A 19,779-nucleotide genomic window follows, 5' to 3' on the forward strand; every position below is an offset into this window, starting at 1 on the left:
TCATCAAACTTCCCACAAGAGCCAAATATGTGAATCAAAACTCAAAGCCAGAATATACCAGATGGTCACGCCAGCATGTTCAGGCGCTTACTTTGCAGTGCTACACCTCAACTTCAGTGTGATAAAACAAGAAGGGCAAGGGCATTAGGAAAATGCAGGCTTTTCTTGTAGCCATTGGACGAGTTTGCACGGTTGATTGCTGCCAAACCTGCAAGAGAAGACACCAACTCAGTTATTCAGCTTCTTGAACATCTGTTTGATGGATGTGAAAGCTATGTGGGTTTCCAACTGCTTTAAAGGGACTCTAAAGTCAAATAAAAAATCAAGCTAAAGTGATAGAGCAATGCTCTAGAACGTCTAAGGCGCCATTATAATCGCGAACAGAGCTTTAGTAATCGAGAAATTGAGGTAAATGCAGGACATAAGAGACTCCCTAGGGACATTCCGGTACTTACCCGATGACGAAGGCACTCCTCAAAAAAAAAAAAAACCCGACACTAGTACTCAACCACTCGTATTAAAAAGATTGTTTCGTTGGATTATAAGATGGAAGAAAATGATACTTGTCTACTTCTATTAGATTCTTAGAAAAAAATACCTTTTTGGCGTTACACTTGATAACGACGCGGGCGGTCAAAAGGTTTCGTTTTTGCTCGACTCTGCATCGCGCTCGCTTTCGAGTTTCAGAAGTTTCGTTATCGCGTAGTACTGCGCTCATGGAGGAAAATTTTTTCCTTCCTCCATGACTGCGCTGGTGTTGCTGGCTCGCTAAACTCGCACTTGAATTTGCTAGCAGCTTGAGAATCGCAACGGCACGTCCAGACGGTGACCAGCTTCGTCGCCCGACGTCGCATTGCAGGAGTCCTCGCTGCTTTCGCGCTCGGAAGAGCCGGTGTCGAGGCCGCCGTCGTAGTAGGCAACGACGCCGGCAGCGCGAGCCTTCAGCAGCATGTCACGCTCATTGGAGCTTAAATCACTAAAATCGAGCCCAGCATCGCGAGATAATGTGTCGTTGTCAGGGTTGTTAACTAGTTGGTCCATTGCGACGAACGTCGACGATCACCGTGTTGACAGTTCGGCACGCGCTGTACCTTCCGCTATGGTAGCTAGCCACCATACTTTCGCTTTCGCACTGCCGTCGGCTCTGTCTTGGCTCTGTTTCCGGCTGCGCGTTTGTACTTTCCACAAAAAAAGCCCTAGCGCCGTCTGCGGGCGCCGTGTTACTCACCGGCAGCACAACGTAACGATATGGCCATGACGTCACCACTCCTCTCTCGGGCGCGCGATTTGAATTGCATTAGATGTACGCGGATGCTTCAGACGCAATTTTCTCTTAAAATAAGTCTTTCCTTGGCATGAAACAAGTGTTTGAGGTTTATGGTATCATATTTTAACAGTCCACATTGAAATAATATTTGCCTTTAGTGTCCCTTTAAAGGTGTTTTGGACTCCCTAGTAGCATATGCTAATGAGATGGGCTTTTTTTTTATTAAGCCGGCTATAGATGAGGCAACCTCAAGTTTCCGCCTGCGGCTATTCTTTCCCTAGCAGGCAGATTCAAACGTCACTGGTCGCCTCCTTTCCCGCCAAAGCGTTGGGGTGCGTGCTACAGGTAGTTATGTTTACACAGTGCAGGGGTGGAAGTGCTGCTCGCCATCGGCCATACCATGCTGAATACGCCGGTTCTCGTCTGAAGTGCTGCTCCAATTGCGCCATCTTGTGCCAAACCATCGAGCTGCACCAACTTGCGGCAAAACACTAACTTCGAATGAAGTCTCTAAATTTTGCGGGATGTACGTGTTCAGTGGCAACCATACAAGCCATGTGTTGGCTAGCATTTAGCCCAAGAAGCCAAGCTAAATCAATCCGTTCCAGCGTCAACCTCCTTGGAGTGTGGGTGTGTCTGGTGGCGCACATTGTAACTTCGCTGCAGGAAAACATATATCCTTTGTAGTATACAATGCATTACGAATGGTTTATCTTATGCGTTTGGCATAATATGCAGACCAGCTGAGGATTTTTTGAACTGGCGGTCTTTTTATGTAGTAGTCAGGAAAGAAAGCTGCACTTTCAGCTCAATGGATAAGTTGTACGGTCTGTTGTTATACTTTTTAGGGCTCGCTTGTGTGACCAATTGGTAAATCTGTGTGGATTAATGGCGATCACCATGTGTGTAACAACAAAATATATTTCGTGCGTGCACCATGCCTGGTTACCGGGATGGTAGTGCAGCACGCTGACAAACGAGCTGCTTGCTTTCGTGAAACTTCTTGGACCAAAAATATCCAATGGCAACCGTAATCATCACTCGAATTTGTGCTGCTGGTACTTTATATTCTTCACACCACACGATACAAAATCGGACTTTCGCTGCCGCAAAACGAAAACCGCGGATGTAAGGTTTTGGTTTGAGTCTACTTTAGTGGCTAGAGGGGGGAGGGGATCCTCCTCGCCCATCGGTCTGCATTGTCCCACTTATCCTCTTGCACGTGAGGTGAAGCTAAAGAGAGCTATAGCGGAGAAACTTTATCACTGATGCTCAGTGCCTTTTTAATGTAGCCAGCAGTTTAATGAATATCCGCTATTGTTGTACTACTAGCTATATATCCTGTGGGTCGGCGCAGCCGCGGAAATCACTCCGGACAGCGCGATGACGTCATGGCTCACGTAGCTGTGGCAAGGCTCGACGCAGCTGGGGTGAAGCGTTGTTAAGTGATGCATGGCGACGTCATCGCCAGGCGGAGATTATGCGGTGTACATTCGACGGACCATCGTTGAGCTTAAACAGCTTCGCTAGTTCAGAGGGGTATGTGCCATTCCGCTTGGACCCTTTTTGCACTACCTTCAGGATCGGCCCACATTTCGGGCGTACATCACCGGACTACCTACAGCTTAAACAGCTCCGCTGTTAAAAATCCTACTTTGGATGCCGCTTTCAGTCCTTGAAAAACTTGTGACAGGTCCTGGAAAGTCCTTGAATATGCTTGAATTTTTGCCTTGGAAACCTGAACGATCCCTGATTCGTTTTGCGAACGGCATGCATGTATCAGCGTGACACGAAAGTAGCCAGGAAAGTAGCCAGTGCAAAGTGTTAAAGAAAGGAAGTGCATGCAAAATAGATGATGATTCTTTGGGAACAAGATGAGGCCAAGGTGCAGTTTTTTGGTGATGTTCTTTGTTTACTCCCCATTTTGTGAAGGATGTGCAAAGGTTTTTGAGCTCTCTCATCCACACCCTAGTGCACTGTACCGGGACCATCAGGACTCGATGCTCTGGCACGGGACGTCTCCGGGTGGACTCTGCCCCAACAGTGCCGGTGGTGTCCCGCACCGCCATGCCAACAACGAGCCGTGCCTCATCCGCAAGGACATCCTGGCTAGCATTTACTCGGGGTCCGGCAACGTAAACAACTTTTTACCGTCCACTCCACCACGTTACTATGGTGCGACGATGGCATCGATGCCGGCCACTGGGTTTGCAATGCACGGAATGTCACCAGTGGCAGCAGTGGGCTGCGGCAACCCTCACGCACGCGTCTCTGAGGCCTTCTTGGAGGTCTTGCTCGAGTTCTGGCTGGGCCGGCAGCAGGTGGCTGCAGCCATGTTCGGCAGGCCTCCAGCAAGTCCAACGACGCCGTACGGGAGTCCAAGTGCCACGCCCACTTCCATGTCATTTCATCACACCTTCAATGTGACTGAGGTGAGCCTACTGGAGGACTCTCAACATGTTCTATGCAACTTCTGCTGATACTTGTCAGTGTCTAAATGGTGCCCTGCACTCACAGCTGCAATGCCAACTTGGAGCTGTGGGGCCTTCTTTGTTCGTGGCTAAGCACCTCCCACGCATTGCACTCTACAAAGGCTCTGCTGATTTAAAAAAAAAATAGCTGTCTTTGCCTCTTTCGCTCATTTGGGTGGTTGGTGGTGTGGGATCTCAGTAAATATATTAATACTTTCTGCTGTATTTGATTAAAAATAAGCTTTAACAAAAAATGTTCAAATATTTGATATGCTAGATGGTGAATAACCGCCAGGGATATACAGTGGACCCTCGTTGATACGATTCTGCATGATAAGTTTTTTGGGATGATACATTTTTTTTTCTTTTCCCGATAATACGATTTGGTTGGATAATACGTTGGATGATATGATTTTCAGATGATGCGCTTTATTTTCCGGTTCCCCTGAAGATCGTATCAATGAGATTTCACTGCACAGTAGTCAGTATGTCTGTAGCTACCCGAATGGCGCTTGTTGAAGGCAGCTTTACATTTTCTGCAGATGCACGCTTGTAGGCTGATGCTGTTGCTCGGTGGGTATCCTTCTCAGCCATTCTCTTGCTGCTTGGTAGCCCTGGGTTTAAATGAAGTTCCTTCAGAATTACAGCTGAAGCTCTTTCATTCCCCAAATGAAACTTCATGACTTCCTCAGCCACGGCAGCTTCAACAGCAAAAAGCAAGGCATGCTGTTCGTTTGGTGTCAATGCCCATATCATCGAATGCAAGCATTCGTTGTTGTTCTGGGTTGCCCGACATTGGGATCTTTCGAGAAGTTTCTAATCTGAGAGGGTGCTCGTAGACTGATAGAAGGGCATCACCAACATGAGAAGCCGCATTATATTGATGCTTTGGGGCAGGTTAATTGTTTGCTTTGCCAGCATACTGTCGGCACTAGGAGTCTAGACCTGGTGGGCAAAGAGCACGGTTGGAGACAATGTCATTTGATGGTGATGCGCTGATACTATGTGATACCAATATCAAGAAGAATGAAAAATCTGATCGTTCTAACCGATCATAGCTAGACCTGGACTGTCGTAAAAAAAAATGCCGATTATATTTTTGTAGTCCCGAAATCAAATTTACCACTTGTGATAAAAAAATTACGTTGTAGGAAGTAGGCTGTGAAACTGTGAAAAATAAAATGTTTATTTGTTTATACCTCTAAATAATATTTCAATCGATAGGTGCGATGAAATAGAACTCTGCATTTGCTTTCGCGGCAATTTCTGGTTCACAACCGCAGTGTGCATCACGTCCAGCTGCTGCGCGAACACTGGCGGCTATAATTTAGCATGCATGAAATCAATGGGCAACTCGATCGACGGCATTGCACTTTGGTTGAACATTGGGGCCAGTGTCAAAGACAGGCCATTGTCAATCTCGTCGTCACTGCCACCGCTTACGTCGCCTCCATCGCATAAAGCCGTCGTCTGTCACGACAACGATCGCTCCATCGAAGAACTCTTTGCACGCAGAACGAGGCAGCACTGTCTGCACTCAGAAACTCCTCCATCGAACCACCAACTGTTTCATCGTTAGTAGCGGCGTGCTCCCAGAGTTCAGTAATGTCAGTGGCTTGCACCGTGTTTGTTTCACCCAAGGAGGTTTCGTTCTGGTGCACAACGCCAGGCCGCCTTTTCCGGCCACTGCTTCTAGTCTTCATGATCGCTCCCGGTGTTCATAATCATCGATTTCATTGACTGCGCTAGCTCATACTTCTTAAGAGTCTCGCAGAATTTGCAGCTTTGTCTCGATGATTTGCGCTTGGTCGGCGCACTTCTCGCTGCTTCCGCGGCCCATTTCCGCGCTTGCCGAGAGGGAAATTGTAAAGCTAGCGCAGGCGCCGCTCGCTTATCGCTTTCTCTTCTTTTTTCCTCCTCATCTATGGACACTCGCACGACCGCCGGTGACGCGGATGCGGAGCAGCTGGCGCCATCTTGTGCACACTACACTAACTTGCAATGCTCGTCGTGGCTTTCGCAAGTGGTACGCAGGCAGGATGCGCTGCGTGGTGATTGCGGCAGATACCAACTCGCATAGGCGAACGTTTCGCCCCGTCTCGGTTAAGGACAATTTAGGAAGGCAAATTTCACGATTATTCTGCTTGAAAAACGCCACCCAGAAGCAAAATTTCGATCGTTATATCAGATATGTGGTGAATCACATCATTATATATGGTTTTTTTTTCATAGCCCTAATGCATAAGTTGATATTCCTTTAGTTGACTCATCGTTATAAGCGATATATCGTTATATGTGGTGTCATCATAAATGTACTGCACTGTATGTCGCCAGCATAGCATTGCACATGGCCTTCACGTCCCCCTTATTTGATTTCAGTGCCCATCCATAGTATGAACTCAGCTTTGTGATCATGTCACCAGTCAATTTGCCTTTCCCACCTGTGTTTCGGGTTGGAGTGTTTGTGTTTCGAAACAAGATTATACAAAGCAGTCCCCATTCTTTTCTGGACGCGGTTCACTCAATCCTCCTTCTCCACGGGCACAAAGCCATACACTCTGGCTATCTTGAGCACAAGAAATTTGCAGCTGTCACCATCTGAGAGAAGTGTGGTGTACCTGAAGTTATGCTGCTGAAGTGACTTCTGGAAGAGTATAAGAGCCATTTGAACTTCCATCTCTCCCACCCATTTATCTGTATACTTCTGGCACAAATGTGTTGCTATCCAATTGTCACAATCCATGTCACCAGGTTTTGGTACATGCGCACAACCAGCACAAAAGTTAGTACAACGTAATCAGCCACAAATCCTGTAAACAGTTTGATGACCGTGCCGACGTGCGACGAATGGCTGCGCGTCAGCCATGAGTCATCATAGGTCACCACAATATTTCTGGGATTAGAAAGTTTCCACTCGTTGTACAAGGTCCTCGCCCATAGCACGCACACCTTCGTCAACTTTCAGGCTGCAGACGCCGCCACGGATGCCAGCTTCGCTTCGGATAACCGTACCACATTTTGTTACAAAATCTGCGGTGAGAGATATTCATTGGAGCAAAAATGTCGTTCAGCACTGTTTGACGATTCCCAGTGCTTACTATTCCATGCGCACCAAGAATGTTCACAACGAAGGGGCTGATCGTTTTGTTGCTCGTCACGCGCAGCGAAACACCATGGAGAAGCAACATCGCCGAAATTTTCGCAAGTGACAAGAAGCTTCACGGCAAGGCAGTATTGGGCCAAGGACATGCGGTGGGAAATTGAAGAAAAGTGGCCCTGTCAAACGCGAACGAGATGGCCGCAATGGCACACGTCGCTCAGCAGCAGCGTGGAACAGAAAGAGCCCATTTTTTGTGCTTTCTTCTGTCAGTATTAGCTTGCAGTGGCAATATAAATTGCTTTTGTGGCCAAAATATCAGTCTAAGATGCAGGAAACTTGGTTAGCACATGCGGCAGTGACTAATACCATTTTCAAAAAAATAAATACTGTTGTAAAAAAAAAAGAAAGAGAAATGATCCAAATCCTTCACTTGGGCGTCTGCTAGTGGCACTTGCACCTCTGTGTTGGTGTACTCCGGTGTATTGTTTGGGTTAGCTTTGTGTTTTCCTTGTGTACAGAACACTTGGTCTGGCGTCCTCTTCATCTACTTCCATGGTAAACGGAATAGGCGGGAAACTGAACTCGGATGAGCGAGCGAATGGAACTGGCAGGAAACCGCCATGCACAGTGGAGCGGGCGAGGGAGCAAAGGAGAGCGCGACGTGTAGCCCCCTAGCGGACGGCGCACGAAGTGCGCCTTACGCGCCTCTCCGCCGCTGACGTGAGAGCATGTAACAAGCACCGGTGCGCAAGCGAGTGACAGAGCAGGTGCGCGCCGGGACAGGAGAAGCGGGAAAGAAGGGAGTGACGTCACTCCTCCGCTGTGTTAGGTAAGCATTCACTCTGTGTCAAGTGGTGTGTAGCTCTAATTAGCTTGTCTTTGTTTTAATTAGTAATGAGCGAGTACCCCTGGTTTATGTGTGATGCCACTGATGACGTCACTTCTGATCTTGCGAGTTTCACGGGAACCTGTACTGATGCGGTGGGTATCTAAAGTGTACGATTGTGTGCTTTGGTGCATGGCAGTTAGACATTCCTTAATTGTTTATAATTATTTCTGACACCTAATTAGCTCCTTACTGTACTAAACCTGTGCTTCCGTGTCATATCTATCGATATCTACCTTTTTATTTTTCGATGATTTTTAATTTCATCCCACCTCTGTGACAAACCGGAAATCGGTCCCTATCGGTCCCTGCGCAAGAAACAGTGTCACTCGGTGTTGGTGCCACTAAAAAATATACTTTTTTGTGATTTCTTGGTGTTTTTAATCTTTCCATACCGTGCCCATTGGGCATCGTTTGCCCGCTATTGATGGTTTGAAATGCCTCTTTCAAGACCTTCCACGCCGCTCACGGACAGACGCACTGCGCTATCCAACGTGAAGGAGGAGAACTATATTTTAGTTTTCTGAGCAGTTCGCTTTTTTCCCCGCGAGGCAGTGATTTTTGAACGCGCTCCCAGCTAATAATGAACCAATTTGAAAAATTATTGCGGCAGAACGCTCCCTAGAGGGCACATAACAACTTCCAGCGTATAACCAAAATTTTCTATGTGGCCTGGTGAAGGGCCATGAGTGTGAAGCGCGCACACCCAGTAGCCAAATTTACTTGTTACAACCAATTATTTGGCATGGGAGCATTGTAGTAAGCGGTTTTTGCCATAGAATACATAAAGAAGTTCACGGTGCATCGGCTGCTCATTGTTGTGTCCAATATACTATTAAAACTGGCACTCTTGTAAAGGAGTGCGACTGTATAGAATGTGGTGGTTCACTGAATGGGATTTCAATATATGAGTAGTACAGTGCTGTACCTTTTGCATGAGATTTCCAAGCGGTTGTGACAACTGTTTATATAGATAATAATTTGATATACCGGGGTTTGATATATCTGGGTTTGACTGTATTACATGAAACATACCGATATCTTAGTTTCATCTTTGATGGGCTATTTTTGCTCGTGAATATTCAGTGAGCCGTGGGAGAAGTCGAGCATTGCCTGCCAGGCATGAAGGGGTGTATAAAGTGTGTGTTTTCGCCATGCCATCCCTGTAACAGGATTCCTGCGTGCCCAGCCAGTTCCACATGCTAATAGTGCGAGTGATGGTGAAGCACCTGCACCAGTTCCGGTACACTGTCTGGCGGAACAGCAGCAGCAGCTCTGTTTACCCATGCAACATCCAGACCCCGATGGACGACATCAAGCTGTGAGTACTTTGTTTAAGTTCGTCGGGCTGCTGTGCCGAGAGAACGAGGTTTGAAACCAACCGCCGGACCAACTTGGGCCACCGAGTATGAGTCAATGTGTACATACGTGCCGCTCTTTGACAAACCTCTTTCACGCCGACTTGAAGCACTGGTTGTGTGCCACTCGGTCTGTGCTGGTCTTCGATGAACCTCTTTGATGCCAACTTGGGTCACTTGGGTATGTGCCAGTAGGTGTGTGTCGTTCTTCAATGAACGTCTTCATCATACCCACATCATTAGGGATCCTCAATGACAGCAACTGGACGCTTTAGCAGTCTGTGCCACAAGTGTGCTGGGTATGTGCCGCTCTTCAATGAACCTCTCGCTAACTTGGGTCACTTAGGCCACTGGGTATGCAGCAAGCAAGGCAACAACTCTCAGTGTTAGTGGCCACCGGCGCGCCACACTTCTCATCTCGGAAGGCCACGCATGGACTTCTTGGCAGCACCACTAGGTGGCACAGCGCGTTCAGAAAGAAGCGCGAGAGAGGAGCCTGGTTGCTACATTACGCGTTGCTCGGCGTTCGCACGCACCGGCGGGCGATGCATTTCGGAGGCCACACGCTGACCATGCGGTGGCACTGCAAGGTCCTGCACCGCAAGGTCCAAAAAGGAGTCCTGCTGCAGTACATGCCTCGTACATAACTCGTTTCGACGGTGGCAATACGTTGTACCACCATATTGATTCAATGCTAAATGCATTACCATCGACAGTCATTGTGGGATGGGGTCCGATTTTTTTTTTTTTTTTGTCATTGAAGAGCGGCACATAGTGGTGTCACATACCCAGTGACCCAAGTTGGCAGCAAAATGGTTAAACACACATAGATAAATAGATAGATAGATAGATAGACAAACAGGTAGATACAGGAAAGTGCACGAAGTATCCTAAGAATGCTGATCGTATTAAAAAGGTTTTTTCACGTCCTTGTCTCGTTTGCCTTTTATCCCGCATACAGGAAGGTGTTGCCGCGGCTCTTTCGTAAGCGGCTCTACATGTTCCTCAAGCATGCCCTCTCCAGCTGGCCACTGGACAGCTCCTTTCGTCTGGTGAGTGCATGCAGGTCACATCTGGTCAGGGCTTCCCACTATTAGCACTTTCGTACTCAAGTGGTGTCATGTTGGAACACAAGAGCACCATGGTCATCAAAATTCAAATAAACTTCTGGCAGGAAATTTTGTTGCGATAGCAATTATATGGACACTCCAGGCAGATTTCTGCCATCCCGTCGCCGTGAGGTTCCATATTAAGTCCAGGGGCGATAAAATCATTGGTGCGTGCCGTATGCTCTATGTGCAAGTCAAAGCAGGCAAGGGTGAGCCGGCAATCGCAGCTCGATCTCGCCCACGCAAGAGAGGGAAGCTGATAGGAAACGTGCCGTCGTGCGTCGGTGCGAAAGACCGTGGGAGAGAGGGAGGGGGTTGGCGTTGTGCTCCGACAGCAACTGTGCATTTCGTGACTACACGCATGGGGAACCGCCGATTGTGGCTCAATCTCGAGCGAGCAGGGTTGGGAGGCAGCTTAGGAGGGAGGGGTGTTGTCTGACTCCGGCGCCAACGGCGTACTTTGCACAGTTGTGCGCGCCTTATTTTAAAAGCAGTCTGCAGGCAGCTCATACGTTTATGCGTGCGGTGTTCTCGTTGCTCAGTTTGCGTTGAAGCTGTAGTGCCCACCAATGTGGGGACACTATGGTCGGCTCTCGCAGCCGGCGTCTTGATGCCGGCTATAAATGAAGAGAAAAATAAAGATGTGTAACACGTGCTCGAGGCACAAGCTCGACACGTGCAGTGTTGTTCTGGAAGCTTGCCACGCTGGTCGTCGGCTCGCCTTCTTCGCCCTTCTGTTGAAGTAGGAATAACAGCACGGCTCGTGGGCCACCGTCACGTCCTCCTACAAAGCGATACACAGCACGAAGGTCACTTCGCTCACTGCTGCTGACTCGCTTTGCATTTGACAGCAAGTGTCCGCGGTCATCGAGTGTGATGTGTTCATGTTTGCCTGTGTGCACTGACACCATGCTTGTTAATTTAGTTAGCTAGTGAATATTTCCAAGTTTATATGGCCGATAAAGCTACTATCCTCACTTCGTATAGCTGTCTGCTAATTTGCTATTGCAATCGGTGCTTCGCCTTTCGGGTGAACCTGTGGCTCTTGTCCTAACCTACATTAATCTGAAAAATTGTTAATGTAAAGTTCGTGCAGTAAAACCTCGTTAATTCGACCCTCATTAATTCCAAAAAGTGGATCATTCGGGCTCGTCCTCTGATCCTGGCAGGCGTATGCATTATTTATTATGCAATCACACTTTCGTAATTAGGACGTATTTGGCCGCACATCGGTTAATTCGGATGACTCTCGGAGCTTGGCGAGCGCAGAGCGCTGCAAATGTGTTACGGAAAAGAGCAAAAACGGCTCTAGTGTCTATTCGAAACAATGTTGCAGAGTGAGCATCACTATAGTCATCATTGGAAATCGTACGTGAATGACAGCAGTGCCAGAACACTTCGTGCCCATTTCTGCCTTTAAAGTCCTTGTTCTTGCATTCACCACTGTGCATAACACCGCGTCAGCCGCATGCTTCATAATTGCGTAGTCGCCATCCATGATTGCATTAATAGCGATTGCGGTTTCATTCGCAGTTGTTGCTGCAAACAATAGTTTCGGTTTGACTCGGTGCGTGCGTTGGTTGTGTGCCTTCAGAACCGCAAGGTCACTTCCCATGATCGCGTTATTAGTGGCCGTGGTTTCGTTCATAGCGGTTATGGCAAAAAAGTATCGTTTGGGCTCGGAGAAAAGCTGTCAAGGATGAAGAGCGCTGGCTACATCGTAATAGACGGATGATCTGTTGGCAACCAGCTCACTGGCAGAAAAATAATCTGGATGTGCATACGGTAGTGAAAGGCGTGTCTCAGAGGAAGACGCGCGCCACGACTGCGCCGCAAACGGAGTTGCGAGGCCTTCGCCGCCGCGAGCTCTAACCAGTTATGAGATGACAACAATTGAACCTTCCACACTGCTTTCGTGCAAAATAGAAACAGGATTTGCTGATTCATTCAGTAAATAATTATGTGTTGTTGTAGTATGTGTTGATGTAGAAGGAATTTGTTTATTGTTTTCTTGATGCCTTCAATGATTCGACATTTGTTTAAATCATATTTTTCAGTCCCATGAAATCCGAGTTAACAAACAAGGTTTTACTATAGTAACAAAATTACACTGTAGCAGCAGAGTGCCTTGCTGTTTGTCATTTTCTAGACACTGGCAACCAACATGTGGCAGTTTCCCTGCACCAGAAGATCTTCCTGTTGGCGAGACAAGGGGTCTGAGCGATGTATCGGTGGTTTCGGCCGGCTGCCCGCCATGCAGGCTGACCAGAGCCTGTTGCCTTGGCTGCCGACACAAAGATTGGCTACAATTAGTTTTTCATACAAAATATAGGCAGCTTGAGCCAGCTGAGGTCTTAATTGTACCTTTTGTGACCTGCAACGGCCGCTGTAAAACCTCTAGCACGAAGAACTACGAGCCAGCATCCAGCTGCTGCTGCATTCCGAGATTGCTTGACAACAACTTGTGCTTTGCAGACTAGACAGCACGAATGGCAGCATATTTTCTTTCTTGTGTGAATGGATACGATGAGAAGGTGGAATATTCACAAATGTGTGTATCTTGCTATCATTAGCTATTGTCTTAGGCGCGATCTGCTGCAGCTTCGAAGTGAAGCAAGCTGGGCTTAGCGACGACCTTGGCACTGAGCCAACAACATTAGACAGTTTTAGTTTAGCGTTAGCGTAATAGCGGGGTTACGGGAAATAGCGTTACCGTTCCGCAAACGAACTTTGCAGAAAGAGAGTTTTAGTATAGCGTGATAGCGTAGTTTACGTGCGGGACGCTATTCCATTACGCTTTGAATTTCGCATACATAGGGGACCTAATTCTATGTGTGTGTGCGTCCGGAAAGTGCGATAAGCGGCGCAATGGAAGCCAGGGGCACGTTGTATTTTTACTTCACATGTCCGTCGATCTGCAACGAAACAGACAAGCAGTACAAGCTGTCTACCATAGCCACCGAAATCCTCCCATCTCAGAGGCCATATGCCGTCGTCGCGCCTATCTCCCGACTTTATCGACAGGTGGCGCTCATATCTCAAAGAAAATTTCTTTGGTTAGGCGTAGGCGCATTCGAAACGAGAAGCGATTTCGAAAACTCCGCTAAATTATCCATAAAAACATATTGTTGATCCTGCCTGAAGGTAAGCGAAAGCCATTTACGTAGTCATTTCCTACCAACGAAGTGAATTATGCAACAGCAACTCCAAATTCAGTTCGAAGCGGGCGGCCGGGACCGCCGCCATGTTTTACGTACACTACGTAAACACGCTAACACGGTAACGTTAACTCTGAGAAATAGCGTGCGCTCGGTAAACGGTATGGGTCGTTTAGCGTTCTGTGCATGCGCATTTCGATCCCGCTATTCCGGTACGCCCGCTATTCCGGTAACCACGCTAAACTAAAACTGTCTATTGGTGGGCAGTGGTGAGCTAATTGTGTGGTCATTCTGAAGAACTGCTATCAGCCAGTGGGACGTTGTGTAGCATGCTCTTGTGGAAAGCTTGCTACTAGTATGTTTTTAGATGGAGAGAATCTGTATTTCCGTATTTTCTCTAAGTGGCCGGGAAAAGTTGCATAAATGCACTGCTGCGCGCACGTGATACTGTAGCAAATTTAATTCTATATGCCTCACCTAGACAGAATTTGGACCCCAAATTTTTGTATTGAAGCCAAATATTTTCTTAAAGTCAAGTCTATTAAAAGGGGAAGTTCTAGTGAAAATATAGGCAGACCAAACTAAATAAGTATTATTTGTTATATCTGAAAGCATGTTGTATGCGGATCCGATGAACGGGCTTGGACTGTATTTCATTATTTCGTGAGTGGAACACTCTTGTACAGGTAAACTAAAGGTGGCACAACCATCAGGTGGCACAACTGTTGCAATTGGCGCAACTTTCACCATTAAATAAGATTACATGAGGGTTTAGCCTGGGAGCGCGTAACATGGCCCTTACTATGATGCCAGTGTGCTTTGTTGGCTCATATGTAGGAGTGTGCGAATATTCGAAACTGTCGAATAACGAATGGAACAATGTCCTATTCGATTCGGTCTTCGAATTGAATACTCACTATTCGAATATGCGAATATTTCTAGACTACTGTTTGAATATTTTAAAACGTCAACTGCACCCAATTAAACATAAAATTAGAGCAGAACTACGGTAAATTTTTGCCCACGCGGGCATAGCTTGAACATAAAACATCAGAACTTTCGTAGTGGAGCAGGCTACATCGCTTCGGTAGCCGTGCTTTACAGGCTATGCAGGGATCATTCGTGCTTACTGAAGAGTCGTGCGCACATGAAGAAACTACTTGTTTGCTCCTTTTGCAAATGCTTTTAATGAACAAAGCTTCATAACGTACTATGTAATGGCAGAAACTTGCCAACTTTAAGAATACTAGGATATGAACATTGTTTTATAAAAATTGTGATAATTGCTGCTCATTATTATTCGAAAACTATTCAATATTCGATTCACTTCTGGCATTATTGTATTCATATTCGATTTGGTCGCAAAAATAACTATTTGCACACTCCTACTCATATGCGATCAGTTTAGATTATTACAGGATGTTGTTTAAGGTTTCTTTTATGGTCGAATATGTCCTACATCTGAAAGCTGATCGAGATGGAGGCAGGCTTTCATCATTGCTTAGCTATCTTGAAACAATACTTGCACTGCTCTGGCTATTCTTGTGCCTCCGCGAAATTCCTCGTTTTTTTACATGTTTGCAGCCCCTGGAGACATGGCTGAGTTTCATTCAACCCTGGAGGTACGCCTCCTCACACAACAAGCTTGGTGGGCAGAAGCTGCACAGCCAGGGTGTTGAAGCCCACTGGTCAGTAAGAATAGCTTACGAGTTGCCCACCCACCATTGTGGTTCAGTGACTGTGGCGCTTTGCTGCAGGGTTAATTCCCTGCTGTGGTGGCAGCATTTCGATTAAGACAGAGCAAAAAAAGGGAAAAAGAAAAGGACGCTTACGTACCATGTTTTTGGCACGCTTGCAGACATTTTACCAAATCATCGGAGGTAAGACCACACAGAGAAGAACGGATGAAGAGCATGAAGTGACCACCAAACTACAACTTGGAGTCCAGCGGTCATCCTTTGTCGCTCGTCCTTTCTTGCCTGTGGATTTTCAGCTGCGCTGGTAAAATGTCTGCAAGCCCAAGCCAGCATTCAGCCTGCCTTCGTGTCTTAATTGTAATGCTTTAGATGCATGTTAGGCATGTTAACCCTTTGATGGTTGATTTTTTTTTTTTCACCAAATGCGACTCCCCAGGGTCTAATTTCTTTATTGCAGATTGACAATCTTTAGGCTGACACGTTTCTGAAAAAAATTTAATGCAATTTTTGTAGCATGACTATCAAGTGAGAACAAAATATTTTCGGATTGTAAACATGCGTTGTTTATTGATGAATACAGAATGGCTTGCATATATACTTGTAATAAGTATTAAAAAAAAAGTAGATACACTGAAATAGATATACAGTAAAACCTCGATAATTCGAACTCGGTTAATTCGAAATTTCGGTTAATTCGAAGAATTTGAACGGTCCCGTCATTCTCAATGCTAATTCTACCGGATAATTTGAATGGCCCGCGCGGATCTATTCGGATAATTCGAAGTTTCCGGCTAGTAGCAACGTGCGGCGGTTAGGTTAGGGCGCTCCGTACAGTCGCCAACCGATTTTCCGAGCTCGTGGGGACTGAAAAATAGTCCGGAAAACTCGTTCGGCTGAAAAAAAAAAGTTATTAGTGCGGCTTAAAAAAAAAAAAAAAAACTCTAATAATCTTAGTTCCTCAGGACTCAAAGTTCTTGCATGTCATGTCTAATAATGCCCTGCCTCATACTACGCTTGGAGGGGATCGACTTGCTTGGATTTGTGCAGCAATGACGTAGTCTCCGTGTACAGTCGACACGGACGTCACCGCGTTGGCGATCTCCGCCAACGGAGTTCGCCATGGAGATCCAAGAAACGAGCTTCGCACCGCTTAGCTCTCGCGAAGGTACAGGAGGTAGCGCCGATCACTGAGACATGGCACAGGACTGAGCGGCGAGAGCACAGTGCATACAAATGGTCAGAGCAGTCTGGAGATCGCTTTCAAGATACGGTGCGCACGAGAAACCGCTCCGGCGCTAAGTACGCAGTTAAAAGAGTAGAAGTCGCCCCCCCTCCCTCCCATACCCCCACGGCCTTTCGCACGAGGGAGGAAGTCGCGTTTACGCTCCGCCGTGCCTTCGCTCTCCATGAAAGCGAGCGTCCCCCGCGCACTGTCACTCGCACATACGGCGGGCGCGCCGCCACAGAACACCCATACAAACTGCGCGGTGATGATTTTATCGCTCTTGGACTTTGTATGGAACCTCAGGGCGGCGACGACGCCGGCGAAATTTCGCTTGAAGCGTCCATATAATTGCTGTCGCAATAAAAAAAAAAAACATCCCACAATAAATGGTTACAACGATAGTGCTGAGCGCATATACTAAGAAAAAAGAAAAAGAGCAGTACTCTGGAGCGTTCTGTCAGCCAAGGAAGAGCGGGCATGGCCTCCGAGACTGGAGGATTGCGGGAGCTCTCTATTGATAGCGCGCGTTCCAATCTTGGAGGCTATACAGCGAGCCACTGGAATCCAAGCCAGTGCAAAATCCAACATGGCGGCCTCCAAGATCGGGTAGCGCGGCTCGGAAAGAGCGATTTAGTCCGCAAAATCGAACTTTGGGGTCTCAATTCATCCGAAAAATTGGGTGTGAAAATGCATGAACTCAATGGGAACCCTGACGGTGCATTTTTGAAGTCCGGAATATCCAGCAAGTCCAAATTTTTGGAGTCAAGCACCACCACGCCCGCTTTCGCGGCAGTTATCGATTCCGTGAACATCGTCCGCAACTTTGTTGAGTGCAGTGCGAGTGATATTTGTATGCTACGTTTTTTGAGCCAGCTGGAGAGCATGGCATTAGGAGCGGCGAACCAGCGCGACAAGTAATCCCGCATCGGTGATTACATTGAGTAATTTTTCTCGGACATGGAAAATAAAGGTGATTTCTTTTTGCGGCAAGTTCTTGCTTGTTTTCTTTTTTTTATTATTCATTGCGGTTAATTCGAAAATCCGCTTAATTCGAAGAATTTTCGCGGTCCGGCGACCTTCGAATTATCGAGGTTTTACTGTATTCCGATTTGGCACTTCGGTATATAATGAATCAGAGGAATCCCTGCTCGTCTCACTTGTAGCAGAGCAACCAGTGCGCGTACCCATTGCGTAATCAAACTGTATGTGAGCGCACGCAAGAAAACTCTATGGCAGTGCGTCAATCAAAAAAACCAAATGAATCAGAAACTCGCAGTAATCCTTTTGTCCCACAGCCAACGTGGGGCAGTCGGTTTTCGCGAGTCTCAAGAAACGCAGGCATGGCAACATCGTTTGTATATACCAGAGCCCGCCTGTGAGCAGACGTATAATCGCACCCCTGTGACCAATATACAAATGAGCATCTAGTGGGGAGAGATTAGAAAAAAGTCTCCATTTGTGGATGCATGACTCTTCCACGTCGTATTTTTGTCCAACGGCTCTTTTTTCTCCTCTCTTGGGTGATGCTCATAATCTTCAGGTTGTACTGCGCTGCAAAGGACGGCTGTTGAGTGCAGCTCATCACGATTCGAGTTCTAGTTCGTTGGCGCCGTGTGCACTATCGTTATCACGTAGTTCTGTTTTGTCAAGGGTGCAGAACACGCAAGAGGTGTGCCACCTTTGCGTGCCGCTTCTGCACGTGTGTGAGTTACAAGAGAAAAATCTGGGGACTACGCCTAGGTACTACGGAGGAGGACACGCTTTACTCTGTTCGTCTCTAGGTGATGGCAATGTGCACTACGCGAGAACCAGCTCTTACGTCCAAACAAGATCACAGCAGCCATACGGAGTCCGTAATGGCGACGCATACTTTATGCCAAATTAGCAGTGAGAATGTGTCCTCATTCATGGTATGCAGCCGCTAAAGCGGGATCTACCCAAGTGCAACCGGTACGACTTCGCAGCGGCGCATGCCATGCCGTGAAGCCACACCTTATGGCGAAATCAGCGTATAACCAGCACCCCGACTGAACCGTTACATTTAAAAAAATTTTGTTTCGGGTTATAAGCACAAACATATGGTAATCCCGAACCCTCTGTACAGTGATTTTAATAGCCTCTGTCACGCTTTGGAATTTTAAACCCCATCAGTGAATTGGTTGGTGAGTGAGTGATCGTTTAGTGGTAGGTTTGTGAGTGCAAGAGTCGTAACCTTCTCTCCCTTTTCTTTGTGATGCAGGCAGCCGTTTGTGCAGGAGCACCTGCTCTTCTACACAGAGCTGCTGAGCGTGCTGTTGCAGCGCTTCTGCCGCATGGAGTTGGCAAGCCGCCACAGTGCGTACATGCTCTATCGGGTCACCAAGGTACGATGCAGTCACTGCTGCTTCCACTGGCTACACTCTCTCCTTTTACTGCGAAGCTGCTAAGGGGAATTTTCCAGCTATTTTCATGTGGTGAAGGCCAGCGTGTGGTGCCGTGCTCAGTATCAATCAGCAATGCAACTTGCATCGGAATCTCGAACTTGGTGATGAGCTTCTTCCCACGTCTAGGAATCCAAAATAAACAAAATTAGAAAACTTTTTTTTTCTTTATGGCGAAAATTGCGATTTTACCCGCGCATCCCCCCTTAAGGAAATTGTCACAGGATGTCACCACCAGCTTTGTTACTGCGGGCCACGGCACCGGTAATCTGGCAATCCATAAATGATAGGAAGTTTCCGTCTACGCCTCATGTGCGCATGTACGTACACTTAGTGTGCCGTCAGTGCAGGACACCCTATGCAAACCGTGCTGAAACGCCTTCCGAACGGCGAGATGAGCCAATGACATTGCATGTCAACGAAATCAGTCGCCGTAACTTGTGATGTAGCATTGTTTACAAATAGAACCTATGTTGATGACTACATTGCTGGATGCTGCACTTTCCTATTCACCGCTTGCACAAACTTCAAAATTAAATTAAGATCTGTTGTAACTGGCATTTGCTATTGATACGTTACAGATCATACCTATTAGCTCGCAGCAATGTAAACTACCAGTTATTTCGAGTTGGAATTTTTTGTCAGTACTTGTTTAATGTTCACTGTTGCTAATATTAAAGCAGTCTTGTATTGCTTTCCGTGGACTACAACATTACTGGTAACATCTATCGACTACGGCTGTCTATGACTATGGGAGTGAATTTCAAGAACCTCGCGAGAAGATTTCTTTGCCACTTTTAGGACAGTATATGCTAGCTATTGCTGTTACTTTGACATTCATCAGTTTCAGAACCAAGAGCCTTGTTTTAGAAGACCTCTTTACTTCATGCAAGTGATTCAGCACATCTTCATTTACAATTTGTGACTTTGTAAACTGTATACTATGAAAAAAAAATTATGTCAAAATCTGGACTTCTGTATCTTTCTTTTCTTTTTATAGATGGATGCCATTGTTTCAAGTGCCCATGATTGACTTTTACCATTTTTCTCGTCTCTCTGCATCATGCCAACTGTTGCTGCACTTGTCT

General features: G+C 46.8%; 1 protein-coding gene across 2 annotated transcripts in view; it reads left to right on the forward strand.

Moving 5' to 3' along the window:
* Positions 1–19,779, forward strand: part of LOC119445484 (sphingomyelin phosphodiesterase 4-like) — a 102,476-nt gene that overhangs the window by 38,364 nt on the left and 44,333 nt on the right. For both annotated transcript variants that reach the window (XM_037709766.2, XM_037709765.2), the window contains exons 7-11: positions 3,240–3,699; positions 8,897–9,045; positions 10,044–10,134; positions 14,934–15,037; positions 18,511–18,634. In XM_037709766.2, the coding sequence (XP_037565694.1) occupies positions 3,240–3,699; positions 8,897–9,045; positions 10,044–10,134; positions 14,934–15,037; positions 18,511–18,634 (928 nt within the window). The remainder of the gene's footprint in view (positions 1–3,239; positions 3,700–8,896; positions 9,046–10,043; positions 10,135–14,933; positions 15,038–18,510; positions 18,635–19,779) is intronic.

Source organism: Dermacentor silvarum, chromosome 3 (genome assembly GCF_013339745.2).
Source record: "Dermacentor silvarum isolate Dsil-2018 chromosome 3, BIME_Dsil_1.4, whole genome shotgun sequence".
NCBI classification, from domain to species: Eukaryota; Metazoa; Arthropoda; class Arachnida; order Ixodida; family Ixodidae; genus Dermacentor; species Dermacentor silvarum.